Source organism: Pristiophorus japonicus, chromosome 17 (genome assembly GCF_044704955.1).
Source record: "Pristiophorus japonicus isolate sPriJap1 chromosome 17, sPriJap1.hap1, whole genome shotgun sequence".
Taxonomy (NCBI): domain Eukaryota; kingdom Metazoa; phylum Chordata; class Chondrichthyes; family Pristiophoridae; genus Pristiophorus; species Pristiophorus japonicus.
In genome coordinates this window covers 24,905,744-24,929,916 of record NC_091993.1, presented here as the reverse complement: position 1 = coordinate 24,929,916, position 24,173 = coordinate 24,905,744, and the positions used below count along the sequence as shown (strand labels likewise).

General features: G+C 45.9%; 1 protein-coding gene across 3 annotated transcripts in view; it reads left to right on the top strand.

Annotated features, from left to right (window-relative positions):
- Positions 1-22,570, top strand: part of LOC139228144 (synaptic vesicle glycoprotein 2B-like) — a 63,695-nt gene extending 41,125 nt beyond the window's left edge. For 2 of the 3 annotated variants that reach the window (XM_070859333.1, XM_070859334.1), the window contains 6 exons: positions 3,193-3,281; positions 7,894-8,058; positions 9,153-9,286; positions 12,834-13,040; positions 20,688-20,847; positions 22,387-22,570. In XM_070859333.1, the coding sequence (XP_070715434.1) occupies positions 3,193-3,281; positions 7,894-8,058; positions 9,153-9,286; positions 12,834-13,040; positions 20,688-20,847; positions 22,387-22,570 (939 nt within the window). The remainder of the gene's footprint in view (positions 1-3,192; positions 3,282-7,893; positions 8,059-9,152; positions 9,287-12,833; positions 13,041-20,687; positions 20,848-22,386) is intronic. The other variant, XM_070859335.1, reaches the window with a different exon arrangement.
- Positions 22,571-24,173: the final 1,603 nt, after the last annotated feature.

Sequence of the window (24,173 nt, the reverse complement as noted above, 5' to 3'; positions counted from 1 at the left end):
GGGATTTTAACCTACATATCGATTGGTCAAATCAAATCGCACGGGGTAGCCTGGAGTAGGAATTCATAGAATGCATACGAGATTGTTTCTTAGAACAGTATGTTACAGAACCTACAAGGGAGCAAGCTATCTTAGATCTGGTCCTGTGTAATGAGACAGGAATAGTAAACGATCTCCAAGTAAAAGATCCTCTCGGAATGAGTGATCACAGTATGGTTGAATTTGTAATACAGATTGAGGGTGAGGAAGTAGTGTCTCAAACGAGCATACTATGCTTAAACAAAGGGGACTACAGTGGGATGAGGGCAGAGTTGGCTAAAGTAGACTGTGAACACAGACTAAATGGTGGCACAATTGAGGAACAGTGGAGGACTTTTAAGGAGCTCGTTGATAGTGCTCAACAAAAATATATTCCAGTGAAAAAGAAGGGCGGTAAGAGAAGGCATAACCAGCCATGGATAACCAAGGAAATAAAGGAGAGTATCAAATTAAAAACAATAAGGTGGCCAAGGTTAGTGGGAAATTGGAAGATTGGGAAAATTTTAAACGACAGCAAAGAATGACTAAGAAAGCAATAAAGAAAGGAAAGATAGATTACGAAAGTAAACTTGCGCATAACATAAAAACAGATAGTTAAAGCTTTTACCGATATATAAAACGGAAAAGAGTGACTAAAGTAAATGTTGGTCCCTTAGAAGATGAGAAGGGGGATTTAAGAATGGGAAATGTGGAAATGGCTGAGACCTTAAACAATTATTTTGCTTCGGTCTTCACAGTGGAAGACACAAAAACTATGCCAAAAATTGCTGGTCATGGGAATGTGGGAAGGGAGGACCTTGAGACAATCGCTATCACCTAGGGGGGTAGTGCTGGACAGGCTAATGGATCTCAAGGTAGACAAGTCCCCTGGTTCTGATGAAATGCATCCCAGGGTAGTAAAAGAGATGGCGGAAGTTATAGCAGATGCATTCGTTATAATCTACCAAAACTCTCTGGACTCTGGGGAGGTACCATCGGATTGGAAAGTAGCTAATGTAATGCCTCTGTTTAAAAAAGGGGGCAGACAAAAGGCAGGTAACTATAGGCCGGTTAGTTTAACATCTGTAGTGGGGAAAATGCTTGAAGCTATCATTAAGGAAGAAATAGCGGACATCTAGATAGGAATAGTGCAATCAAGCAGACGCAACATGGATTCATGAAGGAGAAATCATGTTTAACTAATTTACTGGAATGCTTTGAGGATATAACGAGCATGGTGGATAGAGGTGTACCGATGGATGTGGTGTATTTAGATTTCCAAAAGGCATTCGATAAGGTGCCACACAAAATGTTACTGCAGAAGATAAGGATATGCAGAGGAAATGTATTAGCATGGATCGAGAATTGGCTGGCTAACAGAGAGCAGAGAGTCGGGATAAATGGGTCCTTTTCGGGTTGGAAATCAGTGCCACAGGGATCGGTGCTGGGACCACAACTGTTTACAATATACATAGATGACCTGGAAGAGGGGACAGAGTGTAGTGTTACAAAATTTGCAGATAACACAAAGATTAGTGGGAAAGCGGGTTGTGTAGAGGACACAGAGAGGCTGCAAAGAGATTTAGATAGGTTAAGCGAATGGGCTAAGGTTTGGCAGATGGAATACATGTCAGAAAATATGAGGTCATCCACCTTGGAAATAAAAACAGTCAAAGGGAATATTATTTGAATGGGGAGACATTACAACATGCTGCGGTGCAGAGGGACCTGGGGGTTCTTGTACATGAATCCCAAAAAGTTAATTTGCAGGTGCAGCAGGTAATCAGGAAGGCGAATGGAATGTTGGCCTTCATTGCGAGAGGGATGGAGTACAAAAGCAGGGAGATCCTGCTGCAACTGTACAGGTTATTGGTGAGGCCGCACCTGGAGTACTGTGTGCAGTTTTGGTCACCTTACTTAAGGAAGGATATACTAGCTTTGGAGGGGGTACAGAGACGATTCACAAGGCTGATACCTGAGATGAGGGGGTTACCTTATGATGATAGATTGAGTAGACTGGGTCTTTACTCGTTGGAGTTCAGAAGGATGAGGGGTGATCTTATAGAAACATTTAAAATAATGAATGGGATAGACAAGATAGAGGCAGAGAGGTTGCTTCCACTGGTCGGGGAGACTAGAACTAGGGGGCACAGCCTCAAAATACGGGGGAGCCAATTTAAAACCAAGTTGAGAAGGAATTTCTTCTCCCAGAGGGTTGTGAATCTGTGGAATTCTCTGCCCAAGGAAGCAGTTGAGGCTAGCTCATTGAATGTATTCAAATCACAGTTAGATAGATTTTTAACCAATAAGGGAATTAAGGGTTATGGGGAGCGGGCGGGTAAGTGGAGCTGTGTCCACGGCCAGATCAGCCATGATCTTGTTGAATGGCGGAGCAGGCTCGAGGGGCTAGATGGCCTACTCCTGTTCCTAATTCTTATGTTCTTATGAACTTACGTAAGGCAATGGGCTTGAACTCGGTCGAAGCCAAGGCCCGCCCAAGTGCTGCCCAAAGGACCGCCGATGGCTGCCGAGAGACCGAGCGGTACTTTGCCAGGAAGATTCCTCTAAAAGAGGTGGCATTACTGCCCGGCGGCAAAATACATGCTTACGCCGTCAATCTGGGCAGCAGCGGGCGGGAGCTCTCAATCTTGGCGGTAAATGCGGTTGCCGCCCAAGCGCCACCGAGGATGGAGTCGGGCCCAAGGAGGATGGAAGACTGGAAATTTAAAATCATTACAAAAAAAAAAACCCACTGGAACACCTTCAGGGGAGCCCATCCAGGTAAGTCGTTGTAAAAAATGTTCTAAAAATACTTTCAATCGTCGGAGTTGGGCCTGCCTCCACGTAGCAGTCCTTCCCCCTGCTGACTCCCGCCTGCACCAATCTGGCAGCTCGGCGGGTGGGAGGTCACTTACGCTACTTGGCCGCCAGCAGCCGCCAGCGGGCGGTTCCCGGCGGTACTCCCCTCCTGCCCGCTCCAGCCCAAGTGGAAACTGGCAAAGAGGGGAGACCGGCAGCAAAGCTCGTCGGCAGTAAGGCCACCAATATCGGGGCCAGTGTATACTTTCTTCTTTCCTCGCTGATTGAGGTATGATGTAGAGGTTATGGGACAGCACTGAAGGCGAATATCCATCAGGAGTTCTCTGACATCTTGGACTTCTGTCTGTTTTTCAGGTTTGGCAGAACATATTGCTTTGTTTTTTACCCAAGTACAGGATGACGACTCTGTTCCTGGCTGTGGTTTGGTTCACCTTGTCCTTCAGGTTAGTGCTGATCAGAGACAATATCTACTGTGAGGAATGATTCTGCCATTCATTTTTGTGAATTTGGTTCTGTCATGTATTTGCTTCATGGGTTCTTTGCTTAAGAATTCATAGCAACATATTGCTATTCAGAACTAGTTGGTTTATTAACAAAGGTTTAACAATCATACTACACGTTACCAGCTCATCCACCAGGCTCACAACTGCATACCTCATCGTGGATGACCTAGACCCAACTGTCTGGGGTTTTATTGAGTCTTGTGACCATCACGTGACTGGCGAAGCCATTCCCAACGCAACAGCTCTACAACTATTTTGTTGTGAACAAATAAAATCATTAAATCAAGTGCTCCCTGATTAAAGGGAAGGGAGGGAGGGCACTCCAAACACTTCCAAACAAGTGCCCCCTTGTTTTTTTTTGAGGGCACTAGAAACACAAATTATACAGGTGTCCCCTGACTAAAATGGTGTGAGGGGGGGTGGAGGGGCACTAAAACCGGCACAATATACAATGGAACAAGACAAAAAAACATAAAATTAAAATTTGGTTGCCAGGGGTGATAATGCACTACAGTCCCTCATGCACCCTCCCCTCACGGAAGGACAGCTCCACAACTCTTTTAGTTGAAGACAAAATAAACAATTAAATCAAGTCGCCCCTGATTAAAAAAGCGGGGGGGGGGGGGGGGGGGACACGCCAAACAATTTTCAAGTGCCCTTTTTTGTTTTGTTTTGTTTTTTTGGGGGGGGCGGGGGTTTGTGGGTTTTTTTGGGCACTAAAACCACAAATTATACAAGTGCCCCCTGGCTAAAAGGGGAGGGGGACACTAAAACCGAGCAATAAAACAAATTAAACTTTAAAACATATAAAATCAAATTAAAATTTGGTTGCCGGGGGTGATGATGCACTCCAGTCCCTCCAGCGCCCACGGAAGGACAGCTCTACAAACCTGTGAGCATACTCACAAGTGCATACATTACAGTTTCTCAATGAGGCAAAAAGATGTTAGCACGGGGAATTGAACGCTATCCTGTATTGGGTACTCTGTGCCAGCAGGAAACCAGAATTCCATCTACTCAGCTGCATCAAATGCAATCTAGAAAAGAGATAGGTGGGAAATCAAGTTGTGAAGAGGTCGCAAAGAATCTGCAAAGGAATATAGATAGGCAAAGTGAGTAGGCAAAAATTTGGCAGATGGAGTATAATGTAGGAAAATGTGAGGTTATCCACTTTGGTAGGAAAAATAAAAAAGCTAATTATTATTTAAATGGAGAGAGATTACAAAGTGTTGCAGTACAGAGGGACCCGGGGGTCGTTGTATATGAACCACAAAAAGTTAGTATGCAGGTACAGCAAGTAATCAGGAAGGCAAATGGAATGTTGGCCTTTATTGCAAGGGGAATGGAGTATAAAAGCAGAGAAGTCCTGCTACAACTGTACAGGGTATTGGTGAGGCCACACCTGGAGTACTGCATACAGTTTTGGTCTCCTTACTTAAGGAGGGATCTACTTACATTGGAGGCAGTTCAGAGAAAGTTCACGAGATTGATTCCTGAGATGAAGGGGTTGTCATATGAAGAAAGGTTGGGCCTATACCTATTGGAATTTAGAAGGCTGACAGGTGATCTTATTGAAACATATAAGATTCTGAGGGGGCTTGACAGGGTAGATGCAGAGAGGATGTTTCCCCTTGTGGGAGAAACTAGAACTAGGGGGCATAGTTACAAAATAAGGGGCCGCCCATTTAAAATGGAAATGAGGAAGAATTTCTTCTCGCAGAGGGTTGTGAATCTTTGGAAATCTCTACCCCAGAGAGCTGAGGAGGCTGTGTCATTGAATATATTTAAGGTGGAGATAGACAGATTTCTGAACGATAATGGAGTCAAGGGTTATGGGAAGCGGGCAGGAAAGTGGAGTTGAGGCCAAGATCAGATCAGCTATGATCTTATTGAATGGCGGAACAGGCTCGAGGGGCCAGGTGGCCGACTCCTGCTCCTATTTCTTATGTTCTTATGGAGAAGACCGAGGGGTGACCTGATAGGGACCTTCATTATAATGAAAGTGCTTGATAGGGTAGACGTAGAGAAGATACTTCCACTTGCGTGCAAGACCAGAACTAGGGCATTATAAATATAAGATAGTCACTAATCAATCCAATACGGAATTCAGGAGGAACTTCTTTACCCAGAGTGTGGTTAGAATGTGCAACATACTACCACATGGAGTAGTTGAGGCAAATAGAGTAGATGCATTCAAAGGGAAGCTCGATAAGCACATGAGGGAGAAAGGAATAGCAGGATATGTTGATGGGGTTAGATGAAGAGGGGTGGGAGGAGGCTTGTGTGGAGCATAAACAATGACATGGACCTGTTGGGCCTGTTTTTGTTCTGCAAATACTTTTGGGCCAGGTTTCCTACAATTAGATTTCGAGTTGAGCTCCTTCTACATTGTGCCATCAGGCACTCACAGCATGGCTACATGTAAAAGGACATTAGACTGTCCCAATAGGCACTCATGGCTCAAGTGTAGCGTGGATTAGATACAAGGCAAAGCTTTCTCTACACTCTAGCATCAAGTCTCTCGGGTCAGGTACAGTGTCGGTTAGATGCAGCGTAAAATTCCCTCGGGTATGCATCCATTGTCCCCACTCTCAGCGGAGTGCTCCCTACTTCACCAGGGTGATGTTTTGCCATTTCTCATGCCTCTCCGGGTATTTTGCCACTTGTGGCAAATTAGAGGCAGTTTGTGTTATGAGTCCGTTAGGAACCAGATTGAGATTGATCTGGACTCATTTCAGGTAGATCCTTGCAGAGGGCAGACAGAGAGAACTCTCATCCATTACCCTGGCTGCGCATGAACCTGTCAGCCTTCCGAGTAAAAAAAGAAACATGATATTTGCACAAAGATCACATAAAACCTTCTTACAACCTTCCAGTCCTTCGAGAGCATAGAAATTACACAACGGTAATTGGTAGAAACAATGGAGAGAAGTGCCCAGAAAAACGATGGAAAGGTTTGTGAATTAACTATCTGTTTGATTTTCCCAAAGCCCTGAAGAGAACCCTCTTGAGTAAAATCGTGTAGGAAATGGTAATGGACTGTATAATGGAGTCTGATGCTATTAATTTCACTGTCCCTGGGTTTCGAGTGCAGTCGGATAATTGAGCCTGCGATTGCTGTCTCCTCACTGGTTTTGTTCACCAGAGGAAGCTGTCTCAGGATGATAACCTTTGCCCTTCCCAATCCGTCACAAAAGCTGCCTGGTTACTCCCTCCACCAACCTTTTCAGATGAAGAACTGAGTTCCACAGTGGAGAACACCAGCAGGTAGGAAAGAAAATTAGATAAATCGAGCAATGATTAAGTGACACCCAGCTGGGGTTTTTAACAGAAAATTGTAGGAGGGCAGGAACATAAGAACATAAGAAATGGGAGCGAAATAGGCCATTCAGCCCCTTGAGCCTGCTCCGCCATTCAATGAGATCATGGCTGATCTTCGACCTCAATTCCACTTTCCTGCACTATCCCTATATCCTTTGATTCGCTTAACATCCAAAAGTCTGTCGCTCTCTGTCTTGAAGATACTCAACGGCTGACAGGAAGCCAGACAGGTAAGGAACTAAGTTGGGCGATGGTGTGATGAGTTCTGATTTCAGTTCAGCGAGGATAGAGGAAGGAGGTAGAGTGTGGGATGATGTATTTGGAGCTTAGAAACATGAGAGGAGAGTTCAGTGGAGCACTCACCATAGTATCGATGATAGGAAAGTTTTGAGGCTAAGATGAGAGGAGATTCAGCTATCAGAGAGTATGTTTTGCAACCGATACGCTCCCAGTACAATATCCTCTCCAAACAATCCATACTTGAAGATAATCACTACTTTCAAACTTCAGAAGAATAAACATAACCTTTTGTCACAATAATGTTCACAAATTAATAACACAGGTTAACTAATATGTAGAATAACTATTTTTTTTAATTAGTTCCGGGATGTGGACGTCACTGGCAAGGCCAGCATTTATTGCCCATCCCTAATTGCCCTTGAGAAGGTGGTGGTGAGCTGCCTTCTTGAACCGCTGTAGTCCTTGTGGTGAAGGTGCTCCAACAGTGCTGTTAGGGAGGGAGTTCCAGGAATTTGACCCAGCGACGATGAAGGAATGGCCGATATATTTCCAAGTCAGGATGGTGCGTGACTTGGAGGGGAACTTGCAGATGATGGTGCTCCCATGCCTCTGCTACCCTTGTCCTTCTAGGCAGGTTTTGGAGGTGCTGCCGAAGAAGCCATGGCGAGTTGCTGCAGTGCCAACAAATGGTACACAATGCAGCCACAGTGCACCAGTGGTGGAGGGAGTGAACTATTGATCTCAGACTGCCATGACTTACATTAGCCTAGCGAGTTAGTTAAGAGTGTGGAGGTCCCATTTTAAGGGATCAATGGCTATTAGAATCCCTTAAATGTCAAATATTCATTCTTCGTCTTTCTTTTCTATAAATAGAAGATGGAGGACTGATTGTGCAGCCAATGTCACTTGGAGCTGGGCCAGTAGCTAAGAATTAATGGACTTTGTAATTGTGTGTTGAACCCTATTCAATTTGGGCTCTGCTCTTTTTCAGCTACTATGGACTGACTGTGTGGTTCCCGGACATGATCAAGTACTTTCAGAATGAAGATTATGAATCCAGAATGAAGACATTCCATCAGGAGCGAGTTGAGCACTTCACATTCAACTTCACACTGGAGAACCAGTTTCACACAGAGGGGGAGTACATCAACGTCAAGTGAGCCTACCCACCAATGTCAGGCCACAACAGTGCGGCAACTAGCAACCTACGTCTTAACCTACTCGTAACAATGACCCTCCTCGTTCTATATGTAACACATTGCAGTCTGAGCATTATCCTGAGTGTAAAACACTCTAGACTGTGTATTCTCCTGCATTTAACACATACATTTTGTAATATCAGAGTAACCATATATATACGTGTACTTTTCTGTCCCTTAGATCTGCTGTAGCACTGCAAAATCACACTGCAAAATCTCACAGCAAAAGCACACAGCAAAATCTCACAGCAAAATCACACTGTATAATCTCACTGTAAAATCTCACTGTAAAATCTCATTGCAAAAGTTGAGTGGGTGCCCCAAGCGAGCTGGCCAGGTAATCACTGACTTGCCATGCACTGATGTTCTTTTTATTGCTTACTAGTCGTAACTGCAGCTCCTGCCTGATGGTGCTCATTCCAAGACTGGGCTGTGTGTTGTAGAGAGTTCCTGGTTTCGTTCTGAATCAGGAAATGTTATTGGCAGCATTTAGAAAGAGTGCAAACAATCAAACAACATTTGGGGTTTTAAAACAGGGTCATAGAATACAAAAGCAGAAATTATGATTAATTTGTACATGGTAATGGTTAGTACTGTGTGCAGTTTTGGCAGCCACTTTATAGAAGGGACATTACAACCATAGAGAACGTGCAATGGAGAGTCAGTGGGGCGATGCCAGGGATGGGAAACTACGGTTGTAAGGAGAGACTTGAGATTAAGTCTATTGCCACTGGAGCAGAGAAGACCGAGGAGATTCAAGCAGCTTTAAAATTATGAATTGTTTTGACAGATTGAACAAGGAAAGATTATTTTTTTTATCTCTTTGGGGAGTCAGTGACTAGAGGGATATCGATTTAAAATTTTCACTAAGAGAGTGAGGAAGGAGGTTGTAAGAGCATGGCTTGCTGTACTACAGGATGCAGTTGAGGCCATTATGGAAAGAGTAGATTAAAACTCCAACCTGTGCATGACTCTGTACATAACACAGTGCAGTCTGTGTGTAACACTCCAACCTGAATATTATCTTAATTGCCAATTTCTTCCTGGACAGATTTGTTGGGATAAAATTCAAATCCGTGACCTTTGAAGACTCCCTGTTTGAGGAATGCTACTTTGAAGACGTCACATCAACTAACACTTTCTTCAAGAACTGCACTTTTATGGCGACTCTCTTCTACAACACAGGTCAGCCTCTGAACAGAAGATCTGGGGGGGGAGCATGATAGTTTTCTCCATTTGCCATTGGCACAAGCAGGTTTCCCATTTTATATCTACGCTGACTTTATCGTAATGTTACCGAATGTAAGAAAGTATCTCCCCTAGTTTATCAAGATCCGTGCTTACCCGGATTATATTTATGCCTATTGAACTCCGATTCTCTCCCCTTCCCCTGAAGGCACGGTTTCCTGCTGGTGCTGACCACCCTCAGATACCCGGCCCAAACGCCCAGTCGTCACATGTGAGCCAAGTTGGTGAATGCCGCCAGTCTAGGTAGAGGTGGAGAGACACCATTTGTAAGCCAGATCCCGGGAGCGAAATTGCCCTCCGCCCCAACTGAGGCGGATAATTTGAATAAAATGAATATTCTCCGCCCGAATCCATGGGGCGGAGAATAGAAGGAGATTGCCCTCTTCTGCTTGGCTAATTCGTAGCAGCGGTGTTTTGGGGCGAAGTGCTTTTGGAGTGGGACAATAGGCGGGCGGAGTCATGAGCGCCGCGCTAAGCATGTCAGCGCGACACTTATGATGTCAGCGCAACGCGAACGTGCCACGTCACGCTAACGCGTCACAACGTCCCCCCTGTTCACTTAAAGGGGAAGGCCGCTGCGAGCTCTGCAGCCACTTTAATGGTGTCCACTGGGCCACCGAGGAGGGTTTCGGCCGGGCCAGCGGTCCGGCACCCAGGAGGAGGTGCCAGGCTGCCAGTTGGTGGCCCGGCCGAACCCGTGGCTGCCATTGTCAGGCCAACTTTGTAAAATGGCGGCTCGCCTCCCCTTTAAGCGCGATGTGCTGCCCAGCCACTGGCAGCTTCCCACCGTGAAAAGCTGTCGGGGGCACCGAAACGGCTCCGGCTTTGCTCCCGCGGGGCAATTTCACTCATGGGGCGGAAACATAGAAACATAGAAAATAGGTGCAGGAGTAGGCCATTCGGCCCTTCGAGCCTGCATCGCCATTCAATGACTTCATGGCTGAACATGCAACTTCAGTACCCCATTCCTGCTTTCTCACCATACCCCTTGATCCCCCGAGTAGTAAGGACTACATCTAACTCCTTTTTGAATATATTTAGTGAATTGCCCTCAACAACTTTCTGTGGTAGAGAATTCCACAGGTTCACCACTCTCTGGGTGAAGAAGTTTCTCCTCATCTCGGTCCTAAATGGCTTATCCCTTATCCTTAGACTGTGACCCCTGGTTCTGGACTTCCCCAACATTGGGAACATTCTTCCTGCATCTAACCTGTCTAAACCCGTCAGAATTTTAAACGTTTCTATGAGATCCCCTCTCATTCTTCTGAACTCCAGTGAATACAAGCCCAGTTGATCCAGTCTTTCTTGATATGTCAGTCCCGCCATCCCGGGAATCAGTCTGGTGAACCTTCGCTGCACTCCCTCAACAGCAAGAACGTCCTTCCTCAAGTTAGGAGACCAAAACTGTACACAATACTCCAGGTGTGGCCTCACCAAGGCCCTGTACAACTGTAGTAACACCTCCCTGCCCCTGTACTCAAATCCCCTTGCTATGAAGGCCAACATGCCATTTGCTTTCTTAACTGCCTGCTGTACCTGCATGCCAACCTTCAATGACTAATGTACCATGGCACCCAGGTCTCATTGCACCTCCCCTTTTCCTAATCTGTCACCATTCAGATAATAGTCTGTTTCTCTGTTTTTGCCACCAAAGTGGATAACCTCACAGGGATCGCCGTGAGTCGGTAAGGGGTCAGCGCGTGCCCGACGGGGCAATTTCTAATGGGTCAGCCCATCCGCCTGCCCCCCGGTTGGAAAGGTCTTGCCGCCCCGTGGAGGATCTTCGAGAGGTGGCAATTTCAGTTCCCTCATCTTCGCCTGACATACATAACACATCACATCGGAGGATGCCTGGACAGTAATCAGCAGCAGAAACCCTGGTTCGCCCCCCCCCCTCCTCTCATAGGCTAAAGAATGCTGGACTCAACTGGAACACCTCAGCTGCCATTCTGCCTGAGATCAGTAAACTTTATTTCATTGTGCATTCTTGGGATGTGAGCATCGCTGGCATGGCCAGCGTTTATTGTCCATCCCTAATTGCCCCTTGAGAAGGTGGTGGTGAGCCGCCTTATTGAACCGCTACAGTGTGTGTGGTGAAGGTGTTCCCACTGCTGTTAGGGAGGGAGTTCCAGGATTTTGACCCAGCGACGATGAAGGAACGGTGATATATGTTCAAGGCGGGATGGTGGAGGGCACTTGGAGCTGATGGTGTTCCCATGCGCCTGCTGCCCTTGTCCTTCGAGGTGGTGGAGGTCATGAGTTTGGAGGGTGCTGTCGAAGAGGCAGTATTTATTATTTTTCTTAACTGCACACAGAGCTTTTAATTTGGTGCCATTATTATAATATTATGGCCTGGGGGGTGATCTTATTGTGCCACCCCTGAACACTCCTTTTTTAAATTCCTCTCTCTGCTTTATTTAAATAGACAGGTTAAAATAGTGGAGAGAGCAATTTAATCTTAGAATGTTTAATCGCATCACCCAGAGTCATTTTCGGAATTGAGTTATGCATCTCTTTCTAATTCAGCCCGGTTTTAAAGTAGAATGAAACACAGTGTGTAAGATAGCACAAAATATGACATCATAAAAAAATGGCAGTAATTTATTAATTTCCAAGACAGATTTGATTATATCTCTGTCACCTCATATAACAAATTGTAATGAATTTTTTAAACACATGGTGAGGTTTAAGATAGCTGTGGTACCCTAATGTGTTTTGTTTGCTTGACTGGGATGCATCTTAAAAGGTTGAAACAATTTCTTAAATCGGACTGATGCTGGAATCATTTAAGTAATGGGCCAGATTATCCTGTTCCTGGACTTACAGCAATTGGCCCTCCAGGGTGCTGTGGATGCAGGAGGGTGACATGGAGAGGGGGGAAGGCGGGAGGGGAAGAGGGCATTAGCAATGTTGGGGGGCGGGGCGGGGTGGGTGGGACAGGGAGAGGGAGGCAGAGAGAGAAAAGGAGAGAGACCGGCCGAGAGAGAGAGAGAGAAGCGTTAGCAATGTTAGAGAGATAAAGAGAGACAGCACAAGAGAGAGAGGGCAGCTTCAGCAATGTTAGGAAAAAGGAGATGGGGATGGAACCAGTGATTTTACAGTGAGGGAGCGAGAGAGCAATCATCAACGATAAGGAGAAAGAGCATCATTATCAATATGTCTGAGGGTGCCATTAGCAATGTTAGAGAGAGCTCAGGTCAATAAAACAATTTTTCCTTATTTTCCTGCATTTCTCTGTATTTTTTCTGGTGAACGTTTATCTTTATTGAGGTGAGGGATGTCTATGGTGGTAAATGGAACATCTTTTCCACTTTGAGCAATCACTATTGGCATCCAGCACTCCCAGATCTGGTACATCACGGGATACATTCAGAATGAAGCTCCTCCTACGCTATTCCAGGAAGGTGCCTTGGCCCTAACTGCAGAAGAGCATCCCTCAGTGGAGCACATGTGCCATCACACTTAACTCTGGTTTCTTTTCCAGATCTGTTCCACACAAGATTCATTCACAGCAGGTTTATAAACAGCACATTCCTCCACAACAAGCAAGGCTGCCAGATTGACTTCACCGAAGATGCTGAAACTGCATTCCTTACTTACTTGGTCAGTTTCCTGGGCTCCTTGGCTGTGTTGCCGGGAAACATTGTGTCTGCGCTGTTTATGGACAAAATTGGAAGGATTAAGATGATTGGTGAGTAGTCATTGATAAGCTCAGAAGAGTCAGTTAAAGGAAGTGGTGTCTGTGTTTGTTATGAAGGGAGGAAGCTGAAAGAGACCTGGGGGGGGAGGGGGGGGCGAAATTGCCCCTATTTTTAAGAGGCCAGTTCGCACCTCTGGCGGGCGCTAACGGGACGGAGGGGCCTCTTTGCCAGATGGGGGTGGAGATCGTTACAGGGACATTGCCCGGGAGTTTGCGGAGGTGGTTATCACCCCGGGCCGCTGCGCAGCCAGCGATGACATTGTCGCGGTGACCCCTCAACACCCCGCGTCGGCCCACGGGGGAAACTACCCGTGACGTTGGCCGACGTCCACTCTAGGGCACTACTTAAAGAGGAGGGCGCCAGCGCCCCGCACCGCCATCTTTTCTTAACAGCGACTCTCGGGTCGGCTCCAGGATGGCGGCCTTGGCGTGGTCCGAGTGGCCATTCGTGTAGCCCAGCACTCCGTTTTGGGTGCCGGGCTGCAGGCCCAATTGCTCACTACGCCCAGTGGAGGCCATCAGAGTACGCAGCGGCCCTCCCCTTTAAGCGAAGGGAAAGGGCGTTTGTGTTTCAGCGCTACATGGAGCTTCCCTTACCACCCCGGTGTGGTTCTGGGAACCGCCCCCCAAAGGGAATGGTGCGAGCGAGATTGCGTTCCACTTCCATGAAGGGGCGGGTAAGCTCAATCCAGCGGCGGGGGTGGGGTGGGGGGGGACTTCTGTGCCAGGCGCAGAAAGCCCCGGTCCCAGCTGGTTACCACCCTCAATCTGAGCGCGGGGCAATTCCGTCCCCCTGGGGTGTTCGTGGACTTGCTGCTCATCATGGGGCGGACCTGGGACGATGCATTTAAACCAAGCAAATGTAGGAATAGGTTGGGCGTTAGGCGGTTTCTCTTCTCGCAGAGAGCCGTGAGCCTCCGGAATGAATTGGCGGTGTGTGTGGTGGGTGTGGCGCAACATTGCCACTAAGCTGCGTGGCCACACAGCGGTCTGGAGGTCCCAGGCAGGCCGCTCACTGCCTTGTACATGATCGAAACCGCGCATGGGTGAACATTTGAATGGGCCACGCAGCCAGTTAAAGGGACCGTTCACAAAGAAAGAATGAGAGGGAACATTTGTGCCGACTCTCTGTATACCTTGAAGAGAGAGCTCTTGGCTTGGGCAGAGATCACATGGTATCGGAGGTAAGTGGATTAACAGTTAATGTGTATGCGCAGTCAGTGCGATCGCTAAAGCTGGTTTTGATCGTCTGAGGGGGTTGAAGAGGAATTTTCGAGATTTATTGTTCCTGGGGTTTTTCTGTTTCTTTGCATCTCCCAGGAGATTACAAGGCTGGATAGCAGGGGGTGGGGGGTGCGGGGGGGGAAGTGGAGACTGGGCGGTGCGGGGTGATAGGAAGTGTCTCGTCGTGATGCTCCAGGCATCATAGTGTGGGGCATGGTTGGATGGACCAGCTGGTCTCTTCCTGTCCGCCATTTTCATATGTTCAAACCATGTGGGGCAGCAAGACACAAAGTGGTTGCATTCCCTTGGGAATTCTCCTGATTGTCAAAAAGTAAGTTGGGTGGAAGATCCGTGGGAACTCTGGAGAAACAATGTCAGTGCTGTTGACGTTGTTGCTCCGGAGTTCCCGTGGGTCTTCTCCGAACTAGGAGAACCCCTTGGGAAAGTCAATCCCAAAGTGACCAGGATGCCTGATCTGAGCTCAATTTCTGAGGGGCCATACTGAAGCTGTACAAGGTCCTGGCAAGGCTCCATCTGGAGTGTGGCAGGCTTCTGGTGGATGCAGCAGAATGAGACCATGCAGGCTCTAGAGGCAGAAGTGGGTAACAAGGCTGATCACCATTGTCGGGCAGATGAACTGTGAGGGGCAAGTTGATAAACAGGGACTCTTCACCTTTGAAAAGTGAGATGCCTTGGGGAGGTTTGGAAGATCCTGAATGGGACAGAGAAAGTAAACCAGAACAATATCTTCAGATAGAATCATAGAAATTTACAGCACGGAAGGAGGCCATTCGGCCCATCGTGTCCATGCCCGCCGACAAAGAGCTACCCAGCCTAATCCCACTTTCCAGCTCTCGGTCCATAGCCCTGCAGGTTACGGCAATTCAAGTCCATATCCAAGTGATTTTTAAATGTGGTGAGGGTTTCTGCCTCCACCACCCTTTCAGGCAGTGAGTTCCAGACCCCCACCACCCTCTGGGTGAAAAAGTTTCCCCTCAAATCCCCTCTAAACCTCCCACCAATTACTTTAAATCTATGCCCCCTAGTTGTTGACCCCTCTGCCAAGGGAAATAGGTCCTTCCTATTCACTCTATCTAGGCCCCTCATAATTTTACACACCTCAATTAAATCTCCCCTCAGCCTCCTCTGTTCCATAGAAAAGAACCCCAGCCTATCCAATCGTTCCTCATAGCTAAAATTCTCCAGTCCAGGCACCATCCTCCTAAATCTCCTCTGTACCCTGTCTAGTACAATCACATCTTTCCTGTAATATGGCGACTAGAACAGCACACAGTGCTCCAGCTGCGGCCTAACCAGTGTTTTATACAGTTCAAGCATAATCTCTTTGCTCTTATATTCCATTCCTCGACTAATAAAGGCAAGTATTCCATATACCTTCTTAACCACCTTATCTATCTGTCCTGCTACCTTCAGAGAGCTGTGGACTTGCACTCCAAGGTCACTCTGTTCCTCTACACTTCCCTTCTCTTCTGGAGATGGCAAGAGAACAATTTTAGGCTTGAAAGGGGCAAATTTAGACAGATATCAGGAGCTATGGAAGTCAGAAAGACCGATGAAGTGTGGTGCACATATAGAATACCTCTCTGAACCAGTTGGATGGGAGGACTCTACGTAGCATCGCCTAGGTAATGATAGGACTACTGGCACTTATAGTATTCGTGGAAAAACTCCTAAAAGCTGCTCTAGGTGGGAGAGGTGGGACAACAATGGTCTTGTAAACAGTGCCAGGAACCACTAGCTCATCATGCGATTATTCTTCTGTGGATGGTGAACAGGATTCTGAGGAAAGTGCACTTTCTGTGTCCTGGTGTGCAGTTTGTAGTTCCTATCCACAACAAGTGGTATCCTGGTGAGTATGAAATGTGCTGAAGAATCTCACTGTTATCCGTGAGGCTTTAAGGCAACTTTTTGGGTTGTTGCTGCACATTTATCGAATGCCCTGCAGTAATCACAAAGGAACAGACTGGACTCAGCTCCTATGAGCGATGTGTAAAACAGTTTGTGACTTTAGTCAAGATTGTAGAGCATGGTAGGGCTCAGGGGAAAATACCTCAGGTTGCTTTAATCAATTTTCAGCCTGGCATCTTATGCAGTGCTCATGAAGAGTTGGATGCTGTGAAGGTACATGGTAAAATCTCAGTTTACCTGGGGCATGTACACCAGCTCCAAGATGGAGGGGATTTGAAGGGGAGATGAGAAACTCAGTAAAATCAGTGGAATATAGTGGTTGGTGCCGCCAAGTGCAGGATTACTACTACAGGGCTGAAGAAGGGATCTTGAAGACAAGTTCTCTTTTCATCTCATTAAAATTGGCTTTTTCTGTTCCCTCTCCTTTTCAATGTTTATATTGGGCCCAATTATGTCATACAGGTACAACGTCTCGAATTCGGCTGTCTGAAAATCGGAATTATCTGAAAAACAGACATTTTTGAGAAAATCCTATTCGATATTTGGTAAAATTAAATCCGGAATTATTGACCGAAAACCGGCGGGCCGGACTAGTTACCGGCTTCGCCGCTGTGTTTTAAATGGCGTGCGATTGGTCCGAGCCTTGCCGAATGACCCTCGACCCGGCTCGACCCGATCCGACCCACGCCACCATTAGTACTTTGTCTGTCTCGGTAGCATTGTCCAAAATCCGGAAAAATCCGATAACCGGCACGGTCTCGGTCCCGAGGTTGCCGAATTTGAGATGTTGTACCTGTAGTTGCTGTTTCCTGGATATTCCCTTACCCTTCATTTCCTAGAATGTGATCCGGCGCTGTCTCTTTCCTTGTTGGACGACTGCTTTCTGTGCCACTTACTGTTCATTTACTCCAATCCACTGCAGGATAATTACCATCATCTGTTATTGTGTTCCTGCAGCTTGCACTCGTTTGTCTGCAAATCCTATATCCCTCCTGTATCTCCTTTCCACTGTTTGGCAGTCTAGACCATACTCCCACTGAAGCAGCCTTCTTTTTTTTATTCCATAGTTCTAACCAAATAGATTCAGATTTTTCAGAATCCCTTATACCATTCCTGTGTTCCAGTGTTGTAATGGAGTCTTTGATTAGCATTGCTACCACTTTTTCCTACTATATCCCTTCTGAATATTTTGTAACCATGTATGTTCTGCTCTTCTGTGTCAGATTTCCCTTAAAGCTCTTACATTACACCCCAGTAGCATTTGCGCCTCTAGCTCACCAGTATTATTCTCAATACTTTGTGCATTTATGTACACACAGTTCCAACCCACCTCTCTCTGTTTGACGGTCTTTACTCATTTTACTCAGCCCTCCTGGTGTGATTTAAAAATATATATTTTTCTCTTTCCTACATTCCTTGTCCCATTTTCCTTATCACCACTCCCCCACTGTATTAAACCCTCCCTGAGTCTGTCTTCATGTCACCAAGGCAAGCCAGACTGATGGGCCTTGTTGAATTATTGAGCTTGCTGTTTATATCAAGAATAATGCTCACTTAGCGATCTTAACTCTGAGCCACACGTGGGAGCAAGCGAGCCGCCTTTGGCATTATGACAGGGGGTGGGGGGCAGTGAGAGGGGAAAAAGAGGAGAGTAACTAGACTACCTGTGAGGAAAGTAGCCTTCAGAGTAGCTATAACTCCAAATAGCAAGAGCGACTGTTCCATTTGATATTTTGATTAGATGGATATATCTTGCAAACCTGATAAAAAATAATTATTTAAAAGAGGGGCATAAATGGAAAAGAAATAACAGCTACACGACCCTAAATCAATACTTCGAGCTCCCATTAAAGAACAAATTAATTATTTTTTTTATGGCCTTGCCTGTACAATGGAATGGCCTTTAGGCAAGGATGATGAATTTGGATCAGTTGATAGATTTCCTCGTTCCTTTGACCTGCCACAGATCTGAAGCTGGGGAGACATTTCCATCAGGCAGACTGTCACTTTTAGAATCAATTATGGCTGACATACGGAAAGCAGTAAACCCACGAGAAAAGCTTTGTTGCGATGTGTCCTCTGCACCTTCACCGTATTGGACTCAAGACGGGTGAATGTCCTCTCGATACTTGTTTTTTTCTCCAGATTGAACAACCTGCTAATGGAACCATGGGATTGAATGGCTTTCAAACATAATGATTTTCGAGAAGGCCATTTCTAAAGTGGGTCATTCATTAAAGAAAGAAACAGACATGTTTTTGTTAACAGTCTCCAAGATTCATTACTGTCTGCTACTCAAACTCTTTTCAGCCTTGGTGCTGTTCTCTTCTATGGGCCTTGTCATTCGGTTGGGCTTCTCATTCGAAAAGGCAACATTTACCGTATATTTCAGTGCATGAGTCGTGCAAGTTTCTGTTGTGTTTCAATTGGTCTAATCTATACAGTCTGGCATTTACGTTGATGAACTCACTGATTTCTACTGCTACCCTGAAATGAGCTTTCGACCACATATCCGCAGCATAGCTAAGACCGCCTAATTCCACCTCCTTAACATCGCCCATCTCCGCCCTCGCCTCTGCTCATCTGCTGCTGAAGCCTTCATCCATGCCTTTGTTAACTCTGGACTTAACTATTCCAAAGCACGCCTGGCTGGCCTCCCACATTCTACCCCATGTAAACTAGTTGTGATCCAAAACTCGGCTGCCCGTGTCCTAACTCACACCAAGTCCCGCTCACCCTTCACCCCTGTGCTCGCTAACCTACATTGGCTCCCGTTTAAGCAACGCCTCGATTTCAAAATTCACATCCTGGTTTTCAAATCCCTCCATGGCCTCGCCCCTCCCTATCTCTGTAATCTCCTCCAGCCCTCAACCCGCTGAGATATCTGCACTCCTCTAATTCTGTCCTCTTGAGCATCCCTGATTATAATAACTCAAACATTGGTGGCCGTGCCTTCTATTGCCTAGGGCCCTTAGCTCTGCAATTCCCTGCCTAAACCTCACTGTCTCTCTATCCTCCTTCAAGATGCTCCTTAAACCTACCTCTGTGGTAATTTCTACTTATGCGGCTCGGTGTCAAATGTTTTACATCATAATACTCCTGTGAAGCAACTTGGAACATTTCACTACATTAAAGGCGCTATATAGATATAAGTTGTTGTTGTTTTCATGTATTTCATAGAATCATAGAATGATACAGCACAGAAGGAGGCCATTTGGTCCATCGTGCCGGTGCAAACTCTTTGAAAGAGCTGTGCAATTAGTCCCACTCTTTCCCCACAGCACTGATTTTTTTCCCCCATTAATTGTTCATCCAATTCCCTTTTGAAAGTTATTATTGAAAGTATATACCTACAATTTTTAATTAAAAATGATGCTATTTCCAAGAGTTGTAACTATTTTTAAATCAGTTTCACTTGAGTTCCTTTTGCAGAAGGATAATTTGCTCTGCAATAATTGTACTCAGTAATATTTTAGGGAAGTGAAACGCAGCTCATTGCTGGGCTAAAGTTGAATCTTCAAATTTGAATATTACATATAATCATCAGGTCTCTCTGTAATGTATGCACTTGTGAGTATGCTCACAGGTTTGTGGAGCTGTTGCAGTGGGAGTGGCTTAGCCAGTCATGTGATGTTCACAAGACTCAATAAAACCCCGGTTAATTGAGTTCAGGTTCCCCACAATGAGATGTGCAGTGGTGAGCCTGGTGGATGAACAGGTAGGGTTCAGTTTGATTGTTAAATCTTTGCTAATAAACCAACTAGTTCTTTACAGCAAATGTGTAGCCGTGAATTCTTAAGCAAAGAACCCATGAAGAATATACATCACACTCTCCAATCCAAATAGATGAACAGCTTGGGTTTGTGAGCCATGGCTGTCTGGACCAGCTCCCTTATCATTAGTTGACCCTCTAATTTTCACCACAGATTTTTCCTTCTGGTCTCCCTCAGCCATGCCCTGCTTGTCATCAGGCAAACAACTTGCTCCCTGTCCTTTGCCAACACCTGCGAGCTGGTGGTCAGGAGTCCTGGACATTGTTTTGTCTCTGATTTTCCCATCCTTCATTTGGCCTCCAACCAGCAGCTCCCTCCAGTTTACTCCCCTCCTTTCCTGAGGACTCCAACTCATGCTGGGGATACAGTTCCATAGGCATCAGGCGCCCTCCAATACCTCACTTAAAATGCCCATTATTTCTCCATGAGCCACGACACCTGAAGCCTTCCTTATTCCGTATTGTGTGCATGTGTATCCTTGATTTGCTTAAGCCTCTTAGAGATTCCAGTGGAGACGCAGAATGAGAGAAATAGAGACCGAGCAGAAACTGAGCAAAGAATAATTTCAGTGCAGTGCCCTGGGCTAGGAAGAGGAAAACTAGCCAGGACTCTTGCTCCTGATCTCTGGCCCGTGATTCATGCAACGAACCAGCGTCGGAGGGCAGTGACTGCTATGTGGCAACGCTTTGTTGTGTTTAATTTTGTCTTGAAGGAGGATCAATGCTGTTGTCGGCCATCACCTGCTTCTTCCTGTTTTTTGGAAGCAGCGAGGCGGCCATGATCGGAATGCAGTGTCTGTTCTGCGGGGTCAGTATAGCAGCGTGGAACGCGCTGGATGTGATCACGGTGGAGCTCTACTCTACAGATAAAAGGTAAAAAAAAATTTAGGGTGCGTGGCCCCTTTAAATTTTGCATTTAAAAGCAGTGGAACGGCCTGCACGGGATCTCCAGACCACTGCGCGGTGACACAGCTTAACGGTAGCATTGCTGCGAGGGCTATTCTTCCTCTGAACTTTCCTCTCTTGTTCCTCCTAAATTCCAAATCCTACAAGCTCTTCTTCCTCCCTGCACCTTCACTGTCTTGAAATGACAATTGTTACACTGTAAGCCTTTACTGCATCACAACTTCTCATATATGGCTTCCTCGGTATTTGAGGAATCCATAAGAACATTGTGGAACTTATAGCATACGGTAGCATCGTGGTAATGTTACTGGACTGGTAATCCTGTGACATGAGCTCAAATCCCACCTCGGCAGCTGGGGAATTTAAATAAATCTGGAATAAAGGCCAATGGGGTGGGCTGAGTGTTTGAGCCCACTGGCCACTGGAATCAAGACAGTGGAGATGCTACAAGCACCAAGTCCCGTTCACCCATCACCCCTGTGCTCGCTGACCTACTTTGGCTCCCAGTCTGGCAACATCTCAATTTTCAAACTCTCACCCTTGCTTTCAAATCCCTACATGTCCTCGACCCTCCCTATCTCTGTAAATTTACTTAAATAAATCTGCAATAAAAAACTAGTATCAGTAATGGTGATCATAAAATTATCGGGTAAAAACCCATCTGGTTCACTAATGTCCTTTGGGGAAGGAAATCTGCTGTCCTTACCCGGTCTGACCGATTATGTGACTCCAGATCCACAGCGATGTGGTTGACTCTTAACAGCCCTCTGAAATGGCCCAGCGAGACACTCAAGGGCAGTTATGTGTGGGCAATAAATGCTGGCCTTACCAGTGATGTCCACATCCTGTGAATGAATAAAAAAAGATTTGCTATGATTAGTGTTGGACTGCTTTCTTGTTCTTTTTCGTGTCGTTGCTTTAAACGCCAGATTACACAAACACTCCTTTGTAGTAATGCAGGATCAGGTCTTTATTGAAACCTCATACTATCCACAACCAGTATGAGTGCACAAGTCCTTTCATACTACACAAAACCAGTATGAGAGTTGCTGGGGCACACTATCCAATTCCAGTGTGAGCCCTTACACTTCTTATACTATCTTTCCCCTTTGATCATTACATTCCATGCACACTACCAATGGTACATCAAAAAGTACATACAAATGGCAACAGAATAACAACATAAACTAAATAACCAGGCACTCAACTCTCCTAATTGTTTCACTGCCACTTCCTAAACAGAGTTATCAGGTTAACACATTCAAATATGGCTGAAGGACTCTTACACACCCAATTATTATATGTCCCCTGAAGACATCCTTTCCCCCCAACATCCTCAGCCAATTTATGACCCATACTCAACAGAAGGCAATTTTAACTTTTAACCCAGGATGTGCTGGTCTCACAGACTGGGCAGAAAGCATAGCGAGGTATTCGGGTAATACGAACTTTCGCTCCCACAATTAGTAGTGGAGCTAAATCTCTTCTTTTTTTTTCTTTCCACAGGGCAACTGCGTTTGGTATTCTGAACGGACTCTCTAAGTTTGCTGCGATACTGGGTATATCAATATTTGCCTCATTTGTGGAGATAACTAAGGTGATCCCAATCTTGCTGGCTTCGATTGCGTTAGTCGGAGGTGCCCTGCTTGGCCTCCGGCTTCCTGAGACCCGGGAGCAAGTTCTGATGTGAGGGGCTCTCCAAAACACCACTGGATTCGCAGTGTGTGCACAGCCGCTAACCACTGTCCTTACAGCCTAAAGCATTCACTCTACCATCTGTGCTTTCGGTGACTGGACATACTTGTGCTATCTGTACACTCAATACGGTTTCACGTAGCTAGTTAACACGTATTTACAGAAGTCGTTCTGTACACATACCCCATAAGGCTGGGATGGGGAAGATCGGAGACCATCGGGAGTGTTTTCATTGTTGAGCATTGCGCACTTCAAATTTTCCGTTAACCTGTTCTTGTGGTTCTTCCCTCCTTTGCCTTTGCAAATCATATATACTTCACTGCAATTGAATTTGCCCTTTTAAAGGGTAAGTTCTCTGATACCCATTTGTAGGTCTGCTCGTGGAATTCCTGCCAAGGCTAATCTTGTAAGGTGTTAAGATCTTGTTGGAGAGCCCCTCAAAACTGCTGCAAACCACGAGCTAGCACCATTGAGATTCTGCTTTTGCTGGTTTGGATGAAATAGCGCTTGTACTTTTAAAGGGGCCATGTTCAGTCAACTTCTTGACTGTTATCTCATCTCTCCACCTTCAGCAAAGGTACATCAATGGGAACTTTTTGGTTCAGCATGCTTATCCCATGATGAGCTTTTACCACTAGAGCCAGAAGAATTTTCAAAGCAAGGGTTGCAATAATCCATGGGGTTTGAGGGTATATTATTGCTCACACTTGCACACGGAAGGGAAGCAAGCTTTCTTCCCCTTGCTCAGTGTTAGCTTGGCTCAGTTGATGGCATCTCTCAGCCAGGAAGTCACAGGTTCAAGCCACACTCCAGGATCTCAGCACATTGTTCAAAGTGCTGTCCTTTGGATGAGCCATTAAACCAAAGCCCTGCCTGCCTTACAGGTGGACATTAAAGATCCCATTGCATTAACAAAAGAGAAGCAGGGCATTCTCTTGGTGTCCTCCTTCAACCAATATCACCAAAAAGCAGATTTACTGGTCATTCAAATCATTGCTGTTTGTGGGACATGTATTGTATAGAGAATATTTGCCTACATAACGATATCAAAAAGAATTCACCAGGTGAAGGGCTTTGAGACACTTCAATGGCAGGATACTACATTACAAGTACTGTATTTCATTTTATTACTTATCTGTTCCCCAGCCCATGCATCGTGTTGTGTACAGGTTTCCAACGTGACACAGAAAGTAGACATTGTGTTGAGACCTTCTGAAGAGAGTGGGCACATTGGCAAGTATAAGGCAGTACAAATTGAGTAAGGTTACTGATATTAATCACTCTTATTAATTCAGGCCCGTGATGCAGTGCAGTGAGCTGCAGTGTTGAACCATTCTCTCGACTTGCCAAATGTCCTCCATCAGTAAAATGTAAGACACGTTACATATTCAAATACAACACAGTGCAAAATGACAACAGGTGCATCTTGGTAACATACTGCTACAGAGAGCCTTTCCCTGGGACTGGGTAGTTCAGTGGGTTAGCAGACTAGTATTTCAGCCTGGGGACCTGCACTCAAGTGCAGTCCAGTTTGGTGGAATGCAGTTTTCCTCTGTTTTCTGACTGTACAGGTGCTATGTGAAGCAAGTTTGGCAGTC